The sequence below is a fragment of the Bombyx mori genome, chromosome 1 (assembly GCF_030269925.1).
Source record: "Bombyx mori chromosome 1, ASM3026992v2".
NCBI lineage: Eukaryota > Metazoa > Arthropoda > Insecta > Lepidoptera > Bombycidae > Bombyx > Bombyx mori.
The window spans coordinates 2026004-2053812 of record NC_085107.1 but is presented as its reverse complement, the minus strand read 5'-3'; the positions used below and the strand labels follow the sequence as shown (position 1 = coordinate 2053812).

The following is a 27809-nucleotide window of genomic DNA, read 5'->3' as shown; positions in this document are numbered from 1 at the left end:
GGGGAGGACCTATGAGCGCCCCTCTCGGAGCTGAGTTTCATCAGCCTCTAGTCCCACGCCTCTTGCCCGTTTGGCGAGTTCCCCGTATGGGGAGCGCGGCTGCACCCCGTAGGTCCAGCCTCAGTTTCAATAGGGGCTCTGACCCCACCCCCTTTTGGGATGGGGTATTCATACCCGCTATAGTCCTCCCTCCCATCAAAATTGTAACAATGGGGAGAGGGAGGGAGGACTCTAGTGAAGAGCGCGGCTTGCTCTCTCCCCCCTGTTAAGTTAGATTAGGTTATGTTAGGTTAAGTTAGATTAGGCTTAGGTGTGACGGCGCGCGCTACCCCGGCACTCCATGGAGTGCAGGAGCGGCGCGCTACCGTCACTTAGTTCTAAGTTAGACTAAGTTAGGTTTACTTTAGGTTAAGTTAGGTTAAGACTAAATTGTAAAAAAAAAAATGAGAGAGAAAATGAGTGGAGGAAAAAAAATTGAGGAGAGCAGCAGCCGCCCCCCCGAAGAAGAGAAGAAAGAAGAAATGAAGATGAAGAGAAGAGGGAAGAGAAGAAAGAAGTCGTCCCATCACGCACCTCGAGCCTGCTACACACCATCCCGCAGTGCATCACCCCTGCCTCAATAGGTAGGGAGATCCAGTCCGGGCAGAAGGGTTTCCCCGAGGCCCGCTCCGCGCCCCCGCAAGGGAACGCGACGACCCCACGACGCGACGGAGGTTTTTGTAAAAACATCATAATGTATACCGGTACAAATTCATATCCGATACGATATTCAGAATAATAAAATAATGATTGAACACTAAATAATTAAATTCTCGCAACGTAATTAATATGAAACAGCAGACTGTTCGCACACTTGTTCAAGTAAAAAATAGTGCTTATCTAATTTGCATTTGTGGGAAGCGTAGCTCTGTTTTTATTGGGTTGGGTTTTTTATATTAGAAATAGATTTTTTATATTAGAAATAAATAAGAGGTCTTTTATATAAGAATACATTATCAGAGATTATTGAAAACCAGCTTACTCAGTTCTAATTTCTTGGAATTCTATTTTTTTTGCCGGTTTACTGTTAGAATATTAGTTTGAAAACTGGATTTAAATAAATTATTAGCATTCTTGTAATCGGATGTTATAAAATATTATACACCCGTAAGATAACTTTGTGTCAAGGCACGGTACTTTATGATATATGCATAAAATATTGTAAAAACTAGGTTACCGCGATTAAACACGCCAAAATAAATGGCATGCTCCCGGTATTCCCGGTAAATGAAAGGGTGGCAATGGCACTGACAGTGTTGTGACCATATCGATTTATTATTACCACAATATTTCACCAACCCGTTTTGTCTCCTGGTCCGTTTTAGGAGGCACTAGAAAGACTCGTAATGTCTTCGGTTTTTTTTTAATTTCTTACCTAAGCTGGTACCCTTGAAAGGCTATGCCAGCTTAACGTAATGTGTAGGTAAGCTCTCGGGGCTCAATCTTGAGGGCGTTGCTAACACGAACCCTAGCAAGAGCCGTGCTTCGCAGAATCACGCTAGGGAAGAGCAGTGCTTCGCAGAATCTACCACCGGATCGGAAACGCGACCCACTGAGAAGATCCGGCGAGAAACTCAGTGGGCTGTGTCTGAGAGTTAATTTACTCGTCGAGCCCTTCGTCGCAAGCGACGGGTTCGACGAGAACGGTGACCGGTGCTTGAAGTACCTAAAAGCACCGTTAGTGGATCGGGAGGATCCGAGACGACGTGACACACTGCCATGTATTTGACACACACACGTATGCATATATAGTCTTTGTTTATTGTCAAACTTTAGTTAATGCTTAAAGTCTGTGGTCAAATTGAAAATAGGTTAATATTGTTTATCTTTATATTATTTGTCTGTAGTGTAGTCTTGGCGAATTCTGATTATAGAAGTATAATTGTCTTTGACAATATAACCATAATTATGTTCAAACTTATAATTTCAATTAATTATAGACGAATTTCGACTACTGCGGGACCACTAGTAAAAATTAAAAAGTACGTTCTTTATGAATATTTTGGATCACAAAGTCACTTGTTGCAATTATTATCGAGGGTCATAACCTGCGGACGGAACGTCAGATAATGAGGTTATCATACATGATAACATAAATAACTATATCTTACAAGATAATTAAGAATTAATTTTATATCTTACAAGATATAGTTATGTAATTGCGTAAAAAAATTATTAAATTAAAACGCGTGCGTTTAATGTATTTTACGTTTCCTATTTAAAACTTAATATATTATTTAAATTTTTTAAAGTAATTTATTCAAATAACCGCCTAGAGTGAATCCGGGGTATCCAACAAGACATGTTTCTGGCGACGACGGCTCTGCGTTGCCCCGTCGCGGTCGGATAAGAGCACTAGCTCCATCGCTAGCCGTCGCACCTCAAAGTTTTAGCAAAATGTTATCCTGCCCCCCTAAATTCACATACATTCCTATTAGAAATACATTTGTTGACGCGGTCACCGAAGAAAAACATAATACTTTTAAAACTTTTTTTTTTTTAATTTAGATGGGTGGACGAGCTCACAGCCCACCCGGTGTTAAGTGGTTATTGGAGCCCATAGACATCTACAACGTAAATGCGTCACCCGCACCCGCACCATTTTTAACTGGTGGTAGGACCTCTTGTGGTAGTTACCACCACCCTGCCTATTTCTGCCGTGAAGCAGTAATGCGTTTCGGTTTGAAGGGTGGGGCAGCCGTTGTAACTATACTGAGACCTTAGAACTTATATCTCAAGGTGTGTGGCACATTTACGTTGTAGATGTCTATGGGCTCTATTAACCACTTAACACCAGGTGGGCTGTGAGCTTGTCCATCTAGGCAATAAAAAAAACCCACCTTGAGATATAAATTCCAAGTCCTGTAATTAAATTTACCAAAACTTGATGTCCATTTATCGTGCTATTGAAGAATCGGTTAAATTGTGTTTCAGTATTCAGTTTAATGATTTTACTTCTTCGTTTCAATGTCGACGTGAATAAATAATATATATTTAGTAGGTACATATGTGATAAGTGTGTTAATTGATATATCTGTTTCGCTCTGCAATACCTACCCACGTTAACTTCGTATGAATTAAAATATGACATATTCCTTCGTTTGTGCTGATAATATGGCATGAGTGGTGTCCGTAGTTGTGGCTCCGGCTCTTTGAAAACGTCCTACAAGCGGCTGCGTTGCGGTATAAATAAGTTTTTTTTATTTTTTTTATTGCTTAGATGTGTGGACGAGCTCATAGCCCACCTGGTGTTGAGTGGTTACTGGAGCCCATAGACATCCACAACGTAAATGCGCCACCCACCTTTAGATACAAGTTCTAAGGTCTCAGTATAATTACAACGGCTGCCCTACCCTTCAAACCGAAACGCATTACTACTTCACGGCAGAAATAGGCAGGGTATTGGTACCTACCGCGCGGACTCACAAGAGGTCCTACCACCAGTAATTACGCAAATTATAATTTTGCGTGTTTCATTTTATTACACGATGTTATTCCTTCACCGTGGAAGTTAATCGTGAACATTTGTTGAGTACGTATTTCATTAGAAAAATTGGTACCCGCCTGCGGGATTCGAACACCGGTGCATCGCTTCAACACGAATGCACCGGACGTCTTATCCGTTAGGCCACGACGACTTCATAAATAAACAAGTGTGATGTCGCTATTAACATTAAGCGACCGCTCTTACTATTACTACTCTCGAAAGTGTTCTTTTGTGTTGGAATTTTATAATGGAACTAGAGGTCCCACAGTAGTCGAAATTCGACTATAATTAATTGGAATTGTAAGTTTGTACACTATTATGATTGTTTTTTATACTTCTATAATCACAAATTTCGCCAAGACTACATTATAAAAAATACTAACAAAGACAAACAATATTTAATCTATTCTCAATTTTACAACGGACGTCAAGAACAAAAGTTTGACAATAAATAGTATCCATGCGTGTGTGCGTCAAATACATGGTATGTAGTGTGTGTAATGTTTTCTTTATTGATTTAATGTATCTTTTAGGCATTATTTTAAAAAAATATTAGCATTGTGCACTTCTTCTCTATATTCTCTATAAGTGTGGGAAATTTCATACTCCTCCGTCCGCGCAATTTTCGTAAAAAAGGATACAAAGTTTTTGCTTCACGTATTAATATATAGATATTCGACCAATGGTGGGTAGTCAGACTGTGTTGTTGTCAGTGTTGTGCTCGTAATTAAATACATTTATGAACGATTGTGTGCTTTATAAAAGTGAGGAATGTGCAAGAGTCTATGAACGGTGTTAAGACTATCCCGAAAATCATATGGAACAGAGAATACACCACCAAAATTCAAACAAAGGTGCACAAATACGGTCCACCAAAGGGATGTTCAAAGTACGCGAAAACCCCGGGATATCTAATACGAATATTATATCTACTATCCCTACGTGTATGTAAGTGAAAGAAAAATATCTAAGTGGAAGACAATTTCCGCCTTTAAATTATAATCTCAAAAGTGCAACGTAACGACCAAAAAAAAAAAACACTGATAAGCGACATCTAGTGTGCTTTGTCAAAACAACTGAGACAAACCCCTTGTTAAATTCTAACTTGCCATCTAGTGACAAACAACGACACTACTTAACAAGCATCGATAAATTCAATTGAGTGGAAGAAAAAGTACTGTACGTATCCAATAGAGTTCAGTAAAATAAAAAAATAAAAATTATGGAAGAAATAAAAGACATGTTCTTGAGTTTGCAACAAGACATAAAACAACAAAAAGAAGATATGGTAAAGATGAAGGAAGACATCAAAAACATAATAGTTAACAGCCTTGCCGAGAAGTTAAGCAGCTTAGAACTTAAAAACGAGCTTTTAGAACAAAAAATTGAAGAACAAAATAGAAAGATGAACAACTTAGAAAGACAGTCTAGACGCAAAAACTTGGTCATGTTTGGTGTAGAAGAGCGCGAAAACTCATACCACGAACTTGAAGAAATGATAATCAGCATAATAAATACAAATTTTAAAGTATCCTGCGAAACTAACAGCATTGAAGCAGTACGTAGGTTGGGAAAAAAGGGAGAGAAGACCAGACCAGTAGTAATAACGTTCAACACATTAGGATTAAAACTAAAAATTCAGAAAGACAAATATTGTTTACAAAAAACCGCATACTACATAAAAGAAGACTATCCAATTGAAATCTTAAAAAAGCGCAAAGAGTTGCAAGCCCAGTTAGAGAGGGAAAAAGAAGCAGGAAATAGAGCAATTATAAGATATGACAAACTTATCATACTGAATAAAAAACATTCTCCCCGCAATCAACCAAACAAGAGATACCTTTCCGAATCCCCGGAGACACCTATGACTGCTAGCCAAGAAACTCAACACGTTGAAAAACAACCTTTGAAGAAAACCAAAGCGAGGAACATGAAAAGCTACATAACACAGACGCCCAAACTAGTATTCGCTCAGAAAGAAGCACCTCAAAACCAAACAAATACTTCCAAGGATAATGCAAAATAGCAATCAACACTAGAACTCCCACCCACATATCATCTCCCAATACGGCCGGTCCCCGCGGGAGAGTTAGACCAAAACCCACTAAGGGAAACCACTTTAAAGAACAATACCTTCAGCACCTTCAATATCTGCACCTTCAATGTAAAATCATTAGCTTCCGAATTAAAATTTATCGAGCTTAAGGCAGCGTTACGAGGCATCAACCACGATGTAATAGGACTGTGCGAAGTCCGCCGCTTTGGTGAAAAGATAATCGAAGATGACAAATACATTATGTACCACATAGGCCAAACCAAAGGACTGCACGGGGTAGGCTTCCTAATCAAGAAGATACACAAAGAAAATATCATATCATTCACAGGTATATCTGAGAGAGTGTGCATACTAGAAATCGTGCTAGAAAAGATACGTCTCGCAATTATTCAGGCATATGCCCCAACTGAAAACTCGTCGCAAGAAGATATAGATAACTTTTACGACGACCTGGAGAAAGCGCATGACTCAACCTGTACGAAATATATAATTTCTATGGGAGATTTTAACGCACAAATAGGGACTACCAAGAAGTATGAATGTTCCGCTACCGGCAAGTATGGACATGGTATCAGAAGTATGCGAGGAGAAAGACTCATTCAATATGCACAAGAGTACAACCTAAAAATTATTAATACAATGTTCAATTTAAAACCTAAAAATCGATGGACATGGATTTCTCCAGATAGGAATACCAGAAATGAAATAGATTATATTATGACCACGATTCCTAACATAGTTTCTAAATACGAAGTACTATCATCTTTTTCTTTTGGATCAGACCACAGATTATTAAGAACTACAATTCACCTAAAATCAACAAAGAAAAATAGACGCAATTTCTGTAGTGTGTCAACAAACCTAAAAAGTATAGCCGAACAAGAAATATACCTCAAAAACCTTAAGAGCTACATACCAGAACTTATTACTACATATAATAATTATAAACTAGAAGATTACTACGAAAAAATCGTAAAATGTATAAAGGAAAGTTTGAAAGGAATAAAAAGGCCAAAAAAGAGCAGAATCTTGTCAGTGGAAGTGCTAGAACTTATAAAAGAAAGGAGCAAACTACAAAATAAATCTAAATTGAATAAAATAGACAGGGAAAAATTAAAATCACTTTATAAACTAACTAACAAAGAAATAAGAAAATACTACGATATCTATAGGACAAACATAATACAAAAGCACCTTGAAAAATCAAGATCTGCTAAAAAAGGTCAACAAGAATTAAATAAATTAAAAATCTGGATCCCATCACTACAGGCCGGCACTAATAAATGTAAATCCCGAACAGAGATTATAAATATAGCTACCAACTTTTACACTAAATTATACAGTCAACCAGACATTAATCCACAGAGGAAAAAAGATATCTTTAGTCATACTAATACCTCATCTGTACAACGCTTTTCCGAGTCTGAAGTCTTAAGACAAGTAAAGAAACTTAAGTCAGAAAAGAGCCCAGGACCAGATGGAATTACCAACGAATACATCAAGTTAGCTAGAACCTTACTATTGACACCAATCACCATCTTATGGAACAAAATACTTGAAGAAGAAACTGTGCCGCAGCTATGGAGGGAGTCTGAGATTATATTACTATATAAAAAAGGTAATCCAGCTGACATAGGGAATTACCGCCCGATTAGCCTTATGCCCTGTTTATATAAATTATTTGCCTCCTGCCTACTTGAAAGAATATCCTCCAGCATTGATTCACACCAGCCGATAGAGCAAGCTGGCTTCAGAACGGGTTTTAGCACGGCAGACCATATTCAAGTTGTCGACCAGGTTATCGAAAAATACTTAGAGTTCCAAAGGCCCCTATACCTGGCTTTTGTAGATTATAAAAAAGCTTTCGACTCTATATCACACGACAGTATCTGGGAAGCTTTACATGCATTAAATATTCAAGAAAAATACATTAGCATTCTAAAAAACATTTATACCAACTGCACAAGTAAAGTTAAGCTAGATAGAATCGGAGCAACAATCAACATAAAGAGGGGAGTCCGTCAAGGCGATCCTCTATCCCCAAAACTGTTTATAGCCGTCTTACAACAGATAACGAGCAATTTACCATGGTCTAAAAAAGGGATTAACATAAATGGAAGCTATCTGAGCCATCTCGAATTTGCAGATGACGTTATACTATTTTCTGAATGCCCACAACAATTGAGTATAATGATAAATGAATTACATCAAGCTAGCTCAAAAATTGGCTTAGAAATGAACCTCGAGAAAACTAAAGTAATGACTAATCACCATACGTTACCAATCTCTATCAACAACATTCCTCTTGAAATTGTAGAAAAATATGTATATTTAGGAAAGCAAATATCTTTTAGAAGGGAGAGACACTCAGAAGAAGTGGACCGACGAGTTGCCATGACCTGGAAAAAGTATTGGGCTTATAAGGAAATTTTCAAATCGCAACTGCCATTGTCCACTAAGAAGATAGCCATGGACACAACTATACTACCATGCCTGACCTATGGGTGTCAATCATGGACATTTGATTTCAAAACGAAAAATAAAATCCAGACCACTCAGAGAAAAATGGAAAGAAGTATTATGGGCTTAAAACTTAAAGACAAGGTGAAATGCACGAATATCCGTCAGAAAACGAAAATAACAGATGCTTTAACATTCTCGCTACAGAGGAAATGGAAATGGGCAGGCCATCTGGCTAGATACAACGACAACAGATGGACAAAAAGATCGGTCGTATGGACAGGTCCACGAGGAAAGAGAGCTAAAGGCCGCCCCTACGCTAGGTGGATAGACGAAATTATAACAGTGGCTGGTAAAGATTGGCTGAATATCGCCAAGGATAAGAAGAAGTGGAGTACCTTAGAGGAGGCTTTTACCCGAAGGGGGTCCATACAGAAATAATGTAAATAATATTAAAATTAATATAAGAAAAAAAAAAAAAAAAAAACTAAATTAACTTTTTTAAACTTTAATATATACTTTTTAACTGTTTAATAAACCATTTATGTATCTTCAAATTGTTTGTAATTAAGTATTTTTGTGTGGAATAAAGAAAGCTTTATTATTATTATTATTATTATTATTCGACCAATATTTAGCGCGTATTGAATAGCATATAATTGAATCAGTATCAAGGTCGTTATATACGTTCAGGGCTATGATCACGTTTAGAAATGGGTTGCGAAATAATAGCCGAGTGTCAAAAGGGGCTTGTCGTCGCGCGCTGTTCGAATTAAACGAACCAAAATCGTTACTTTTGTGTGTGTTGCCTATCATTACTTTCGCTGTACTGTTTGTCTTAAACAGAGTTTTATTATTGAAGCATGACCTAATTCGTGAGATGTTTAATGACTGTTTCTTTTTTCGAAACAGTACCTCATTGTCTGAGGATGTGTTGAGATAATCCGTTGTTTTACGGTAGCGTTGAGATAATCCGTTGTTTTGCGGTAGCGTTGGTATAATCGGTCGGTAATATAGGTAATTAATTAAAAATTTGTTTGCATTTATATGAAACTTTGTTATCAGCGACATTAAAATAATGTAGTGTAATCAAAACAAAAATATTAAATAGATAATATGAGTCGACTATTATCAAAGCCGGCAATCTGACTTTTGGACAATTATTGGTAAATCAGAAAAACGAATTATTGACTTTGTATTCCATTGGCAGTCACAAAACTCTTCGGAACGACATCTTAGATAAATAACAGGTTAACTATTAACCTTTATTTAATGCAGGTTTTGAACCGTATTCTTTGAAGGAGACGATTATATTCAAATCAATCTGTATTGACATATCAATAACATTTTTGTCCAAATGCACAGATTGCCACATTTGATAATATACGACTCATATATGATGCGGTATAATGGGCTGACATGTATAGGTACATGTTATATTGCGTATATTTGTGAGAATGTAAGAACCGTCGAAGAAGGTGTCTTATTCCTTTGTTGATCGCGTTGTATTTATATTCATTTCAGCAGTAATACAATGCTCGTGTCTTCAGCTTATTCGTGTGTGGTTATCGGGAAATTTAATAAAATACGATACGCTGATAACTAAGCTCTTTGTATCGTAGCTCATGTAACATTGTTTTTTCTCACGGGAACATTCAATGTGACGCAATAATATATTCTTCGTAAAATAATTCGAGTACAAATTAATTATTTTTTTGTTGACGATTTGTTATTTCGTACCATTCAGTGGAACTTTCCTTTAAATTCTTTACAATAATCATTTTTGTTTACATGTAGTTTTACACAAAAGAATATGATTCGTCGTATTTTTCATGCATTTAAATACAGGGATGCCAAGGGTGGGTCAGCCATTCTTGACGTCATGTGTTATTGTGGGTGGCGGTATTGACGTTAAGATCTGTATGGGTTCCTGTAACCATTTTATATACTAAGTGAATTTTCACCTTATTAACCCGTCATCTACAATAAATACATAAAAATTAAGACAATCTTTGACTGGATTCAGTGGTCTGACAGCTGACAGCTCTCACTTCAGGCGATCATTGACTTCTGTCAGTTTTATAATAAGCTATTTGATCTGCGAAGCAAATAAACAAATTGATGTGCGCCAATTAACTCGGTGAATCAGTAATACTTGAAGAATGAACTCTGTTGGCGATAATGTCCCTTAAAATTCCCTTTTGATGTCTATGGGCTCCGGTAACCACTTAACACCAGGTGGGCCGTGAAGTCGTCCGCCCGTCTGAGCAATAAAAAAATGCTTATCCTCAAACGCCAGCTGACAGTGAAGCCATTGTTAACTGCTAGTTCGATTAAATAACTAAACAAGCAAAAATAAATGGTTTATTCTATATCCGTCGTTAGGTTATAAAACAAACAAATGTCGTCACGCACTGCGTAACGCACGCACTAGTACTGTTGACCGACAACAGGGGTTTATATGAAATTAACATTAAGCATTGTTACAGAGATAAAATTGTGCTAAGAAGTCATTGTTAACGACGTACATAAGAGTCGTCTATTATCAAAGGTGGCAATCTGTGCATTTGGACAAAAGTTTTTTATTGATATGTCAATACAGATTGATTTGAATATAATCGTCTCCTTCAAAGAATACGGTTCAAAACCTGCATTAAATAAAGGTTAATACTTAACCTGTTATTTATCTAAGATGTCGTTCCGAAGAGTTTTGTGACTGCCAATGGAATACAAAGTCAATAATTCGTTTTTCTGATTTACCAATCATTGTCCAAAAGTCAGATTGCCGGCTTTGATAATAGTCGACTCATAAGACGACAATAATATCACTAATTCATTGTTTAGTTTTTTATGGTTTAATGGTTATGCTAAGGGAATATATATATATATATATAGAAGATATAGAATATATATAAATATAGAAGTTGTCAAGTGTAAGTTCCCTATAAACTCCGAAATTTATAAAATGATGAGATCTGCTGCTGCCCTAGCGGGGTGAACCTTTGGGATATGCTAGCGATCTTATCGAAATCAAAGATCAGCCGGCGAAGCAAGCCAAGCCGTCGTGGCCTAAAGGATAAGACGTCCGGTGCATTCGTGTTGAGCAATGCACCAGTGTTCGAATCCCAGGCGGGTACCAATTTTTCTAATGAAATACGTACTCAACAAATGTTCACGATTGACTTCCACGGTGAAGGAATAACTTCGTGTTATAAAAATCAAATCCGCAAAATTATAATTTGCGTAATTACTGGTGGCGGAACCTCTTGTGAGTCCGCGCGGTAGATACCACCACCCTGCCTATTTCTGCCGTGAAGTAGTAATGCGTTTCGGTTTGAAGGGTAAGGCCGCCGTTGTAACTATACTGAGATCTTAGAACTTGTATCTCAAGATAGGTGGCGCATTTACATTGTAGATGTCTATGGGCTCCAGTAACCACTTAACACCAGGTGGGCTGTGAGCTCGTCCACCCAACCGCCTCAGCAATAAAGAAAAAAAAGTTCAACTATATAGTTAGAATAAACAAATCGGCAATATTGTCGACTTAATACAGTATACATCGGAACTATTCCGGTCAATGAAGTCAGATAGTAAAACTAGGCAGTCCTGACACAATATACTAAAAGAGCTTTTCGGTTCAATAGTTTCAATAGTTTCTGGAAATATAATAAACATTGAATAATTAAGAAAACATAGTTTCTGTAAACATGAGGGTATTTGTTTTGGTTATGCGTATGACCATTCGCGAGTTGAAGTCACGTAAAAATATTTTGGTTCAGAATATTCTAATAATACCTATGTAGGTAGTGATTTTATTTTTTATCTAAATCCTCTCATGGCACGGTGATAGTTTTCCGTGCTTAAGTTCATAACAAATAAGGTAGAAACGGTAATTTTATCTTTAACGTATGAGGGTAGATCTTTTTTATAGGCACACTATAAATCCATAGTTAAATATTCATATTGATTAAAAGGTATTCATGCTTCTCGTTTTGTTTGAACGTAATGAGTTGAGTAATAAAATGTTCCAATGCGAAGTTGTTTTGTCTTCTGTTCGTTTATCAACGGCCGTCTGGTGTAGTGGTAAGTGACATGGTCACTACACAAGGGGGGTCGCGGGTTCGAATCCCGCCAAGGGAAGATATTTGTATGATAAATATAAATGTCTTTTCCAGGGTTATGGATGTATATTAAATATATGTATGTGTATAATAAAAATCTTACATTCATATCCGTTATCTGGTACCTGTAACACAAGTTCTTTACGAACTTATCACGGGACCAGTTAACGTGGCGTGATTGTTAGTAAATATTTATTTATTTATTATTATTATGATGAAAATGTTTGTAATTCTTTTTAACTATAGACTATGTTTTCGCTTAAAAGTTTTTACATATTTCATTCGATGATTCTTAAAACGTGTTATAAAATCTGCGCATAAATAGATAAAAGTCGAAACCGCTTAGTACCAAATTCTCGTCCGTTTGTCACACGATTTTTTTATTCGTTTAGTACTTAAAGGCGAGCTTCAGTGTTGCCCTCCTTCCGAATTAATAATGTATATCGATTAGTAAAAGAGCTCTCAGACTTGTTGTAGGTTGTACGATATCGAATACTCCTTGCTGTTGTTCACGGGGGCTGGTGACCGCTATCATCTAGCAAGACCGGAAGATTATTTTACGAATAGACCGTATTGATAAATTAATTTTATCTGTGTTCCTTTCACGAATGCTAGGCGCGGCTGTAATGTGTATTATCGGTTCAATGTCGTCGTAAGGCAAGCGAATCTCGTGTTTAAAGAAACCGGTCCGCAAGATCATTGCACTGCGAAGGCCGGCGCCTGTGGCTTTTGTTCGGTGACGTTTCGATGACGTCAATCATGGCGCATCGCACGTTTGTTACCAATAACATGCCCGTAACGCAATTCAGACACATCCATTGTTGAAGTTGCGACACAACGAAACGATGCCATAACTTGAACTTGCTATTTAATGATAGACGTTGTTGTTGTACTGTGTTGTTTTTTCAATTATGTTGTGTCAACTACCCTACTTTAATGTTTTAAGTCAGTTCAGAGTAGGGAGAACACTTAGCGCCTATTTGGCCGGGAGCTAAGCCACAATACATTGAAATTTAAAAGTCACCAGAACTCATTTATATTTATACCGTGAATTTATAAAAAATACGTCTTAAGTCAGGTATAATTTGAATTTCCGTTGCGTTCTGCTTTTTTAATTAACATGAAAATTTAACTCTTGAACGTATTCAGTGTATCTTTTTAAGTTGAATTTGATCAAGCGAAGAATAGCTATAACTGCTGATATGTTCATTTACTAAACGTATTGCTCAAAATTTATGTGGGTAGAAGCGACTTAAGATGATGCAATTCTAAGTTTGAATTCGTAATGTTGATTTACTGTGAACGTACTAACTACCCTTTGTCCTATGACTTAGAAACAAACGGAACTATTTCGAAATTAAGTGAAACCCACTGTTAGATCTTTCCTGCTTATTTCTGCCGTGAAGCAGTAATGCGTTTCGGTTTGAAGGGTGGGGCAGCCGTTGTAACTATACTTGAGATCTTCGAACTTATATCCCAAGGTGGGTGGCGCGTTGACGTTGTAGATGTCTATGGGCTCCAGTAACCACTTAACACCAGGTGGGCTGTGAGCTCGTCCACCCATCTAAGCAATAAAAAAATAAAAAAAAGTTGAGATTCGCGTTTGTTCAACGAACTAAATACACGCTTGTATATTTTAATTACTCTTATTAAAGTTTAAAATTTGGCGCACTGTCTAAATTCAGCAGTTCAACAGTTTAATGTCGTGATTATTTTCGTATATATACACAAAAATACGATCTGTAGCCAGGATTTTTTTTTGCATTTACGCGTCATCGTGCAATAAAACACTTACTTTATTAAGAAAATAAAATGTTAACTAATCAATAAAAATAGATCTCAATCGAGGCTGGTGTATTTTTGGCGCATTTGTTAAAGGAACGCTCCGAAAATCCGGAAAGGGTTGTTGATTGTTATTTGATTCGAAATCTTTAATTAATAATCAGCATGTAACTGAAAATATTATAGTATCTCAAAAAACAACACAAAAGATTTTGTACAACACAATTCTTTATATTTCATTTTCTATAAGTATAATCTTGGAAAGTCACACAAACATGATTTTACATTTAAAACAGGTGGATATCTTGGAAAAGGAAATATGTAACCTTTATATCGATCTACCCTCACACGCTTTTGTGTAGCTACTAATATTTGCATGCCCTCAGTTTACAGTGTGTCAACTTTTTTATTCGAAAATTCTCCCCATCTCTTTTTGCTCATTGATATAGATTAGATTAGCGTATAAATTCATCTAATATATACTTACATACATACATATCTAGTGCCAAAACCCTTCGAGAGTAATTGCTGTAACTGATATAAAATAATTAATCGAATTAAAAGCGAAATAGTTTCATTTTTGAGATATTTGCCGTTTTATGGTAACAGCCTATACCGTAAGTGAATAAAATTAGCGTAATAAAGAAAACGAAGATATCTTGATATGTTGCAATAACAAGGATCCGCCAACGAGTCGTCCGTGCGCAATACTTGCCCCCCCAGTCGTACGGTCATTGCGCAAACGAAAACCCAAGCTGTCGCGTATAATTTAATTATTTTATGACATAAACGCGCTGAGCTGTGTTTAGGTTTATGTGAATTGCAATTGCGAAGTCCTTTTTCTTGATCATTATTAGTTATGATAATAAATTTGATTGATCTACGAATGTGTTGGCTTATGAATGTATTTTTACTAGGTTGACCGCACGAACTCATTGTATGTATGGCGTATTACCGATAGACATCACAACGTTTATGCCGCCACCACCCTTCAGACTTCAAATCTTAATTGTATAAAACTTATCCCACTCTCAAAACCGGAAAGCATTACTACTTTGCTGTAGAAAACCCTTGTTTTTTTTATTTATTTATTGCTTAGATGGGTGGACGAGCTCACAGCCCACCTGGTGTTAAGTGGTTACTGGAGCCCATAGACATCCACAACGTAAATGCGCCACCCACCCTGAGATATAAGTTCGAAGATCTCAAGTATAGTTACAACGGCTGCCCCACCCTTCAAACCGAAACGCATTACTGCTTCACGGTAGAAATAGGCAGGGCGGTGGTACCCACCCGCGCGGACTCGCAAGAGGTCCTACCACCAGTAATAACCTAGCATGATACATCCTAACATCAGCAAATCTAAGTCTGTACCTGTTTATTTTTTAGCTGAGCGTATTGTTAGCATTTATTTGTTTTGCTCATATACATTATATGTGTTCGCTGCGCTATGCCCTGCTTAGTATATATGCTATGTTAATATTAAAGCTATAGTTATAAAAGTTGTTTTTATGCATAAATCACATTATATCTTAATAATGAGGGATGTGAAGCCACTGAGCGATAAGCGAACTGATGATCACGAGCTAAAAGAATAGGAAAAGTTCTCGTGTTTAATAAAATTGTATTTTTTTTTCTTCTTCTCAGTCGTGTCACTCTTGACAGAGTGGTCGTGATGTTGTATTATTATTAATTGTATTATTGCACCTTTTATTATTAATTCTACCGTAAGACGTAGCTTGGGTAGGCCACGAGGTGGACCGACGACTTATTAAGGGTCGCAGTAATTCACTGGATGTAGACAGAGCAGGTCCGATCGTTGTGGCGAGACTAAAGGAGGCCCACATCCAGTAGTGACTGTCTGCAGACTGATAGATATAAACAGATATTATTCTTTCACTAGCCGTACTCGTCCGCTTCGCTGGGAATTTAAAATTTTAGTGAGTCTAACACTCATATAAATATTAGCCTATCCATGTATTTTCTACATATGGATACCAAGTTTCAAGTCAATCGGATGCATGGTTAAGTAGTCATAACGGAACATCCGTAAAAACCACTGTAGATTTATATATTAGTTTATTAGTAAGATTATTAAATTCGTTGGCAAAAACACTCCTTCAGTACAGATTTACTAGGAAAAAGGGACTTCCCACTTTAATACTCCAGACGTCTCACGGCTGGATCGCTGACTGATTAATTAGCCCAAGAATGTCTTACTGAAGCTTTCGTTTCAATACCGCTGTTGTTCTTTTATATTTTATGGCCCTAAGTTACGAAACTTGTCATGAATATATTTTGTGATATGAATTTTAGATTCTCAACGGAATAGATTAAGGTGACATGGAAAATTTTCTAGCTTTGCTTTGCTCATTTTAAATTAAACATGTGTCTTATCTTTTGTATTATCGTGTTTTACAGCTTAGAAAAATAATAATCATAAAAGAATACATTTGTAAACAGAATCATTTGTTTCCTGTCTTATTTACTGATGATTTTTTTCTGCTTGTACATTAACGTAGTCAGTGCTATAATTGCCGATAAATCTCGGACTCTAAGCTGTCTTGCAATCCAGGCAGAAAAGGTGAAATTGAAGTCAAACCGACCTAACATTTATGAAAACATATTTAATCGATGTACGCCATCGGTACAATGTTTATTGAAAGCATGTTGTCAATTTTACTACAACCAGCAAACTCGATTCTCTGATTTTACTCTTAAAACTTTTCAATGAACCATGAAATTCGATTCATTTTAGTTATAAGCCTAAAACGATAAACCGAAGCGGATGTCAAATGCTGACTATCTGCAAACTTCCTGATCCACTGTACTTAGTCTGGCCATAAATACTGTTACAATTAAAAATGAACAAAATATTACATTTGAATTTGGAATCTGTCATTTTTATGTGATTACTCATTGAGTTTTCTCATTTTGGCGCCAATACATTGTACAATAGTTTGCGATATTAAAATGGAGTGAGGTGATAAAGAGAACCGAATCGCTGTGATTGCAAAGTAGGTATGGAGTAATTTTTAAAACTCTCCATACGCTTGGTATTAGTAAAATGTTTGTGTACCGGGCTATTAATAGGTGCAATGAGACCTCCTCTGTTTGTGACAGAAAAATATCTGGCCGTCCACGTAGTGTTCGTACGAAAAAGGTGGTCAAAGCAGTAAGGGAAAGAATTCGAAGAAATCCTGTCTGAAAGCAAAAGATTTTATCTCGGGACATGAAGATAGCATCTAAAACCATGTCGCGTATTTTAACAGATGACTTAGGACTTGCAGCCTATAAGAGACGTACTGGTCATTTCTTAACTGATAATTTAAAAGAGGATAGGGTGGTAAAATCGAAACAACTACTGAAGCGGTACGCAAAGGTAGATCATAGAAAAATTTTGTTTACTGATGAGAAAATTTTTACAATTGAACAACATTTTAACAAACAAAATGACCGTATTTATGCTCAAAGCTCTAAGGAAGCTTCCACATTAGTCGACAGAGTGCAACGTGGGCACTATCCGACTTCAGTGATGGTTTGTTGGGGTATTAGCTGTGAAGGAGTGACTGAGCCATACTTTTGTGAAAAAGGTATCAAAACATCGGCACAAGTATATCAAGATACCATTCTTGAGAAGTAGTACAGCCCTTAACAACACCATGTTCAATAATCAAGAATGGTCCTTCCAGCAAGACTCGGCGCCAGGTCATAAAGCTCGGTCTACGCAGTCTTGGTGGGAAACGAACGTTTCGGACTTCATCAGAGCTGAAGACTGGCCGTCGTCTAGTCCCGATCTTAATCCGCTGGATTATGATTTATGGTCAGTTTTAGAGAGTACGGCTTGCTCTAAACGCTATGATAATTTGGAGTCCCTAAAACAATCCGTACGATTGGCAGTGAAAAATTTTCCCATGGAAAGAGTGCGTGCTTCTATTGATAACTGGCCTCAACGTTTAAAGGACTGTATTGCATTCGAATAAACTTTTTATACTTTAAATTGTTTTATATTTATGTATTAAACTAACACACTGTAAAAGTAATAAATGTTATTTGCTATAGAATTTTTTTTGTTTTCCTCTGTAACAATATTTATGGCCAGACTAAGTATATCATTCATTACCCTGTAGATCTGTAATCGGTAATTCGCGGCTCTTCGACTCCACGGCTACGGCTCTTCAGAGAAATGTTTACTTCAGGCAAGAAATATACTTATTATCTTGCCTTGTAAGAGACGAGTAAACATTTTTGATACACAATGCTATAAAAAATATATATTAATAAATTAAAATTCCATTGTGTGTTATCTATATTTGTCTCTTGTGGTTGACATGATTGCTGACCACTCATGTAATGTTGTTTTATGATTATTTTTTTCGAAGTGTTGATATTCAATTGAATTTTATACAAATAAAAATTTGTGTAAGATTCAATTGCTCAAGTATCCATGATTCAAGGTCAAGCATGAAATGCTTCTTTTCGTATTAACAATTGATATCTTCTTCTTTAAACTCTGCCCTGATTACATATCGTATATCCGTGACGGTTTCTGTTTTGGTCTTACTGGTGTTAGGATCTCTTGAGAGTCCGCGCGGGTAGGTACCACCTCCCCATCTATTTGTGCCGTGAAGCAGTAATGCGTTTCGGTGTGAAGGGTGGGGCAGCTATTGTAACTATACTTGAGACCTTAGAACTTATATCTCAAGGTGGGTGGCGCATTTACGTCGTAGATGTCTATGGGCTCCAGTAACCACTTAACACCAAGTGGGCTGTGAGCTCGTCCACCCACCTAAGAAATAAAAAAAAATTAAAATGTAATGTGAATGACAGTATTTTTACCAATTTATCTCATATTAAATTAGGATTTTGCATTCTGTTCCAGCTCCTCGGGCGGACGGCAACGTATCCGTGACTCAGATTCCACTTCTGGGCGTGAACGGCTCCGGCATCCTCAAGGTCACTCCGACCGAGAACACGCACAAAGTCAGCGAACCTATCGACCCTGACCCTGATTACGGTAAGTCAAGAGATTGACCCCTCATCGGCAGCCTGACTCAGTACCAAATACACCTCTATGTAAAAGCGTCAGATGCAGTATCAACTCTGCTTCATAACAATTTATGTAGTACAGGTAACCTTCCTATAACGCGGTTGATACGTTTCTGCAAAGTCCCGTGTTGTGCGAAACCGTGTTATATGAGACTTGGTCAGTACCAAAAGGAGAGTAATTTTTCTGATCTCAATTGTGACCGCATGTATTTTTTTTACATAAAATACTTTTTTTAATACGTAAAAAATAAGCAGTAAAATATCATTTATTCCCCTATATTGTGTGTTCACAGTGCATAGTGAATTTACTAAATAATTTTAAACAAAAATCTCGTTATCGTGTTTTAGAAGTACCGTGTTATAAGAGTGTTTTAGGGAAATTTTCTTTTCGTGTTATAGTGGAACCGTGTTGTAAACTATCGTGCTATAGGAAGGTCACCTGTACTTTAATAGTTTATATATTCAAGTGCAGACAGTTAAATTGAAAGCGATTACCCTCACTCATACAAGCGCCAACAATAAGAGTTTCTAGCCAGACGAAAAGAAATACATATTGGAATTTATTTCGTCTCACTGACTGAACAGGAGGTCCTGTTTGTGCGCTTTTTACTGGTGGTAAGACCTTTTGTGATTCCGCAGGGGTAGATACTACCACCACCCTGCCTATTTCTACCGTGAAGCAGTAATGCGTTTCGGTTCGAAGAGTGGGGCAGCTGTTATAACTATACTGAGACCTTAGAACTTATATCTCAAAGTGGGTGGCGCATTTACGTTATATATACTTAGTCTGGCCATAAATACTGTTACAATTAAAAATAAACAAAATATTACATTTGAATTTGGAATCTGTCATTTTTATATGATTGCTCATTGAGTTTTTTCATTTTGGCGCCAATACAGTGTACAATATTTTGCGATATTAAAATGGAGTGGGGTGATAAAGAGAACCGAATCGCTGTGATTGCATTACACAAATTAGGTATGGAGACAAATGCAACTTTTAAGAGTCTCGATACGCTTGGCATTAGTAAAATGTTTGTGTACCGGGCTATTAATAGGTGCAATGAGACCTCCTCTGTTTGTGACAGAAAAAGATCTGGCCGTCCACGTAGTGTTCGTACGAAAAAGGTGGTCAAAGCAGTAAGGGAAAGAATTCGAAGAAATCCTGTCCGAAAGCAAGATTTTATCTCGTATTTTAAAAGATGACTTAGGACTTGCAGCCTTTGAGACGTACTCGTCATTTCTTAACTGATAATTTTAAAGAGAATAGGGTGGTAAAATTGAAACAACTACTGAAGCGGTACGCAAAGGGAGGTCATAGAAAAATTATGTTTATGGATGAGAAATTTTTTACAATTGAGCAACATTTTAACAAACAAAATGACCGTATTTATGCTCAAAGCTCTAAGGAAGCTTCCCAATTAGTCGACAGAGTGCAACGTGGGCACTATCCGACTTCAGTGATGGTTTGGTGGGGTATTAGTTATGAAGGAGTGACTGGGCCATACTTTTGTGAAAAAGGTATCAAAACATCGGCACAAGTGTATCAAGATACCATTCTTGAGAAGTTAGTGAAGCCCCTTAACAACACCCAGTTCAATAATCAAGAATGGACCTTCCAACAAGACTGGGCGCCAGGTCATAAAGCTCGGTCTACGCAGTCTTGGTTGGAAACGAACGTTTCGGACTTCATCAGAACTGAAGACTGGCCGTCGTCTTGTCCCGATCTTAATCCGCTTGATTATGATTTATGGTCAGTTTTAGAAAATAAGGCTTGCTCTAAACGCCGTGATAATTTGGAGTCTCTAAAACAATCCGTACGATTAGCAGTGAAAATTTTTCCCATGGAAAGAGTGCGTGCTTCTATTGATAACTGGCTTCAACGTTTATAGGACTGTATTGCAACCAATGGAGACCACTTCGAATAAGCTTTTATACTTTAAATTGTTTTATATTTAAGTATTAAACTAACACACTGTAAAAGTAATAAATGTTATTTGCCATAGATTTTTTTTTTGTTTTCCTTTGTAACAGTATTTATGGCCAGACTAAGTATCTATGGGCTCCAGTAACCACTTAACACCAGGTGGGCTGTGAGTTCGTCCAACCATCTAAGCGATAAAAAAAATTACAATACTATCTATTAATTACTTTATGATTTTTACAGATATGCGAGACATTTCCAACTTTACCCCGGATAAAATAAAAGCGGAACACAACATAACCGATTTAACAATTGTAAGTGAATTCACAAAATGCTTAGTGCTTAGTTCAAATACTGCGTTGTTACATTTTGAATTTTAATGAGTACCCGCACCGGTAAATAAACTAATTAGCACATATTCACGAATGTCTTCCACGATGAAGGATAGTGCGATTGAAATCAAAAATATGATTATTGTGTTGATTGATTGTAAGGCGTATTGTGTTACGTTACCGCTATCTTCTTTTTTCTCCTACCTATTCGCCGGTAGCCTAAGAGGCTATTACAGCTACGCCCGGATGAGTAGGTGAGCTCACGGACTCAACCTGAGTGAAATTGCTAACACTAGCCCTAGCAAGAGCAGTGCCTCGCTGAATCTGCCACCGGCCTACCAGTTTCTGTCTATAAAGCAGTCGTGCGTTCCCCGTTCGTGGGAACGGAAACTTGTTCACCCGTCTACGATATAAAAATATAAAGGAAAAAACTACATCAATTTCAAACTAGTTGTCCCGCAGTAGTCGTAATTGGACTATAATTAATTGAAATAAGTTTTAACATTATTATGGTTGTCAAAGATACTTCTATAATCACATATTTCGCCAAGACTATACTATAGACAAATAATGTTAAAGACAAACAATATTAACCTATTTTCAATTTGACCACAGACTTTAAGCATTAACTAAAGTTTGACAATAAACAAAGAGTATATATATATATGTGTGTGTGTCAAATATATGGCAGTATGTGTAATATTTTTTTTATTGATTTAATGTATCTTTTATGCATAATTTAAAAAAAATATTAGCATTGTGCACTCCTTCTCTATATTATCTATAAGTGTGGGAAATTTTATACTCCTCCGTCTGCGCAATTTTTGTAAAAAGGAATACAAAGTTTTTGCGTCACGTATTAATATATACATAATCAATTAAATTGCTTTGATTCATTCGTAAATATAACAATTGAGAAATAAAATAGATTAAGACATTGATTTTTTTATCCTGCCTATTTGCTGGTAGCATATGGTGCTATTCCAGCTTACGGAGACATTGATAACGCCGGATTCCAATTGACGACACTCCTGGAGCTCTCGACAGAAGTTATCATATGTGCATTTGTCATTGCATTGTGAAATTAAATTTTTTAGGACAATCACGAGTTCTACAACAGTTCCTTCATCGGCAACGCTATGTTTTTCAACGAGTACTGGGCAAATATCACCACGAAGGGAGCTAATGCTCATCGCTTGCTCAGCAATTCCCACAGAAGGGCAACCGTGAGTACATTGGCGTAAAGCCAGCCTATAATAATACCTAGAATAATACCATCCCTTCTCTTCCCGCGGGTGTCGTATTGACTAAGGGATGCGCTAGGTGGTTGGTAGTCTCACACCAGCGTACTGCGATTTAATTTACTAGTCGTAGTGTGCGTAGAGTTATATGGGACTGCTTACATATAATACATAGAATTAGAATTTCTAACTCAAACAGCTATCAAAATTTTAACGTTAAACTTGCTAAGAGGTTTCCGTAAGTAATAAATACCAGATGAGCCATTTAAAAGCGTTAAAAATAAACATGTTTTTTTTAAATTATTGATAGTTATAATATGCTCATAATTTTGGTCGATTATTTCATAGTCTACAAATCGCCAAGCGCTTGTCCTTTTTTTTTTTTCGGGCCGGGGGCCGAACCTCCTACGAGGTCCCCGTGCCTAGGGGGCGCACGGGGTATGTGAGACTCAACGATCTGCAGGTGTTGAGAGCAGATCGCGGGCCCAAAGATTTTAGGGCCCACCCACTAGACGACTCCCCTGCACTCTTACACACGACGTCCGATCTCCGTCCGGAGTCAGAACCCGGTCAGAGTAGGGGGGTTCCGGCGGCCAAGCCAAGCCAAATCGCCAAGCGCTTGTCCTAGCCTAACCTAATGATCATGTAAACATGTTGTAATCAAGTTAAAGTATCAAGCTGTACATTTCGTACTGTATTCGAAGGCTGCCAAGATCACGTATATGTATACACAATAGAGTAATGGAAAATGACTCTTGTTGTTTGTTATGTAAGATTGGTATTTGAGTTTCAAACCCGCTTAGCTTTTTCCTTCACTGGTACCCTAGGGGGCTATTCCAGCTACTTCCGGACTGGTGGATGAGCTCACGAGCTCAACCTAAAAGAATTTGCTTACACTAGCCCTAGCAAGAGCAGTGCTTCTTTGAATCTACCACCGGATCGCAATCGCGACCCATTGAAAGATCCGGTGAGAAACTCAGTGTGCTGTGTCTTTTAGTTAGTTCACTCGTCACTCGTCGATTACGACGAAGACCGTCAGACGGCTACCGATGCTTGAGGTGCCTAAAAGCACTGAGAGTAGGTCCCGGGGATCCGACAAGATATGTTTCGGGTGACGGCGGCCTTGCGTTGCCCCGTTAGCAACGGCATTACTTTTCCAAGAAATCTTGCCGTTAGACCCAGACTTGTATTACCTTTACCACTCCATTTGTTAGGATCGTGGGGTTAATATGTGGAGACCTATTAAACAACTATACCCTCTCTCGCTAACTTCCCACAGTAATTACGAAGCTTATATACACTTTTCACTTAATAATTTGTTCCAGATGATTCAACTGTCGTTCACATTCCCGTTTTACGGGTATCCAATCAAAGATATAACCGTGGCCACGGGAGGGTTCATTCACACCGGCGAGCACGTTCACAACTGGTTGGCCGCTACGCAATACATTGCTCCGTTGATGGCTAACTTCGACACTTCGCTCACCAACGACAGCTATGTTAAGCTTAAAGACGATGGTTAGTACGAATAAGGGGTAGGGGGGTTGGGAGGAATCGATGGAGCAACCATGAATATACATTTAAAGATAAATATGGTACATGTCTATTTACGCAATTACGAGAAGTCGTTGGGTGGATCGATTATTCAAATGTTAGTATTAAACAAAACATAACTTGCAATTAAATACTATATTGAAGGATAAAAGGCTATTCGGTTTAAGCAACTTCTTTTTTTTTTTTTTTTTATTGATGCACAATATAAATGAGAATCATCACAGTACATATTAGCTAAATCGTGCAAGTAGTACCTAGATCTAATCTGGATTGCAATCTAAATTGTAAGTGAATTCAGAAAAACCATATTAATGTGCATAGCTTTGGCTATTGAAAACACAATTGAAATTACAAATATGGATCTGACAAATCTCCTGAGTCTAGGTTCAAAGATATCAAGGTTACCGTGACATTTAGCCAGATCATTATACTGCCTGACTATTCTTACCATAGGGTTATAATATGATTTTTATCTTATACCTTTAAACGAGCAATTCTTGTATATTATTATATATAATATAATCTGAATCTCGGAAAGGGCTCCAACGATTTTCATAAAATTTAGTATACCGGGGATTTCGGGGGCGATAAATCGATCTAGCTACGATTTATTTTCAGAAAATGTTGTTTTATTCGTGTTTTCAATAATCAACTTTATCGATAATCAACTTTATGACTCTTCCTGACATCTTCTTCGGGGGACTTCGGTTCCCTCTGTATTTTATACCGTATGTTCCATGGGGAGTGCTCTGAGGAATTGTTCGAGATGATACCAGCATCTCGTTTTTACCATCGCACCGCCCGCCACCGGAGTAGAGTTCATCCATACTACCTGGAGCCACTGCGGTCATCCACAGTGCGTTTCCAGATATCTTTTTTGCCACGTACCATCCGGCTATGGAATGAGCTCCCCTCCACGGTGCTTCCCGAGCGCTATGACATGTCCTTCTTCAAACGAGGCTTGTGGAGAGTATTAAGCGGTAGGCAGCAGCTTGGCTCTGCCCCTGGCATTGCTGAAGTCCATGGGCGACGGTAACCACTCACCATCAGGTGGGCCGTATGCCCGTCTGCCTACAAAGGCAATTTAAAAAAATAAACTATTGGCGAACAATAATACTATTTTTACTGCTTTAAAGACCCAACAAGATGGCGTTATAAAAAAAAAATGACGAGCAAAGCTCGGTCATCGTCTAGTTTCCATTAATACGCGACATTTATCTTTGTACCTATTTAAAAGATACTTTTTATTTGATATTAGCATCACAGTTCGATGTTTTTAATTGAACTTCAGTTAAGTTTACTGGGTTCAAAGAGCTGAAGATGTTTTTTTTTTGGTATGATATTTTATCCAAATTTTAGTCTTCAAATGGCTTTACTCCTGTAAAGTTGCAAAAATGTCGCTTAAACTAAATAGGCTTTCATCCTTCGACGTAATTGTTCAACAAGATTTTAGGTATGAAATCGCGTGAAAAAATAATGTTTCTAAAATTATTGTTATTATATTATATAAAAAGTTTTCTTTCGTGTCTTATTGATTTATTATTTATTGAAATGCTGTGATACTTAAAATGCGTGTAAATGATTTTATTATCGAATTTTGATCATTGAACGAACGCTAATTAATGATAGTTCTCATTGTGAATATTGGCGTTCTTGTGACGCAAGCGAGATAATATACTCTATTCCAATTACGAAGTCCCTTTTGACACACTTCTTAGAACGTAACTCTTCACGTTTCGCATAATCTATATATTAATATGTGAAGCAAAAACTTTGTATCCCGTTTTACAAAAATTGCGCGGATGGAGGAGTATGAAGTTTTCCACACTTATAGAGAATATAGAGAAGAAGTGCACAATGCTAATATTTTTATAAAATAATGCCTAAAAGATACATTAAATCAATAAAGAAAACGTTACACACACTACATACCATGTATTTGACGCACACACGCATGCATACTATTTATTGACAAACTTTTGTTCTTGACGTCTGTTGTCAAATTGAGAATAGATTAAATATTGTATGTCTTTGTAAATATTTTTTTTAGGGTAGTCTTGGCCAAATTTGTGATTATAGAAGTATAAAATACAATCATAATAGTGTACAAACTTACAATTCCAATTAATTATAGTCGAATTTCGACTACTGCGGGACCTCTAGTTTGAATTAATATTAATTTTTTGTTCATGGTCGTAAACATCATTTAAAAATTACACAATCTATCTAAATCATTATACAATTAATTCACACACACACAATAACATAATAATCTGTCAAATGAGACTTCGTAATTGGAATATAGTTATGGAACTACAAAATTGTAGGTATTCAAAGTAACATTAACTAGTGGTCCCCGCAGTAGTCGGAATTCGACTATAGATAATTGAAATTAAGAGTTTAAACATTATTATGGTTCTATTGTCAAACACTATTATACTTCTATAATAATACAGATATTAATATATTCTATATAATACAGATTTCGCTAAAACTACACTATAGACAAATAATATTAAAGACAAACAATATTAATCTATTCTCAAATTGACCACAGACCTTAAACAATAACAAAAGTTTCATAATTGACAATACACAAAAAGTATATTTATACGTACGAGGGCGGCACTGAAAATTTCGGGAATTAACGAAGTGACACAACATTACTATTTAAAAATGTATTTATTGCTTTTCGAAGTATTCTCCGCGAAATTTGACACATTTTTCCATACGATGGAACCAATCATTAAAGCAACCATTCCATTCGGAAGTTGGGGTCTCCAAAATGGCCGTTTTGTAGGCGTCCACAGCTTCTTCAGGTGATGAAAATCTCTGTCCACGCAATTTATTCTTTATTTTAGGGAAAGTTTAGAAATCATTAGGGCTTAGGTCGGGGCTGTACGGCGGATGGTCTAATAATTCTATGTTTTCTTGCTCTAAAAACTCTTTTGTTCTGTGCGCGGTGTGAGAACTCGCATTGTCGTTATGGAGGATGATGCGGCGGTTGCAGTTCTCTTTACGGAGTTCAGAAACGACCTGTGGCAACCAAATGCTAGCATACCATTCTGCATAAACCGTTCTTTGTCCCTCAAGAGGAATAGTCGTAACATGGCCGGTTTTGGAGACAAACGTGGCCACCATTTTTTTTGCAACACTCCGTGAACGAACAATTTTTGTTGGCTTTAACTCATTTTCGAACACCCAAACTCGTGACTGCTTTTTTGTTTCGGGTTCGTACGCGTATATCCAGGATTCGTCACCTGATACAATGTTGTATACAGCATTTGAGGATCCTGCGTGGAATCTTTCGAGAGTTCTGACGCACTAAGTAACGCGAGCCGCTTTTTGCTCTTCACAGAGCGAATGCGGTATCCATCGGGAAAACAACTTTTTTACACCTAATTGTTCATGCAAGATTATTTGTATTTGACTCATGCCAATGTCTAAAGTTGCCTGAATTTCGCGGTATGTCACATGTCGATCTTCCTCAATCAGCTTACGCACAGCATCAACGTTTTCTTGGGTAACTGCAGTTTTTGGACGACCTTGACGGGGATCATCACTGAGCTTGACACGTCCACGTTGAAACTCAGCAAACCAGCGATAAATTGTGGTTTTGGATGAGGCTTCATCACCAAATACAGAAATCATCCGGTCAACACACTGTTTTTGTGTTAAACCACTTCGAAAGTCATAATAAATCATCGCTCTTGAATTTTCTCGAGTCAATTCCATTTTCTCAACGACTAAACAAGTTTGACAAA

At 37.2% G+C, this 27809-nt stretch overlaps 1 protein-coding gene across 2 annotated transcripts in view; it reads left to right on the top strand.

Annotated features, from left to right (window-relative positions):
• LOC101745405 (plexin domain-containing protein 2) overlaps positions 1 to 27809 on the top strand; it is a 56033-nt gene that overhangs the window by 15092 nt on the left and 13132 nt on the right. For both annotated transcript variants that reach the window (XM_012696055.4, XM_012696056.4), the window contains exons 3-6: positions 18828 to 18962; positions 21162 to 21232; positions 22348 to 22476; positions 23817 to 24009. In XM_012696055.4, coding sequence (XP_012551509.3) covers positions 18828 to 18962; positions 21162 to 21232; positions 22348 to 22476; positions 23817 to 24009 — 528 coding nt within the window. The remainder of the gene's footprint in view (positions 1 to 18827; positions 18963 to 21161; positions 21233 to 22347; positions 22477 to 23816; positions 24010 to 27809) is intronic.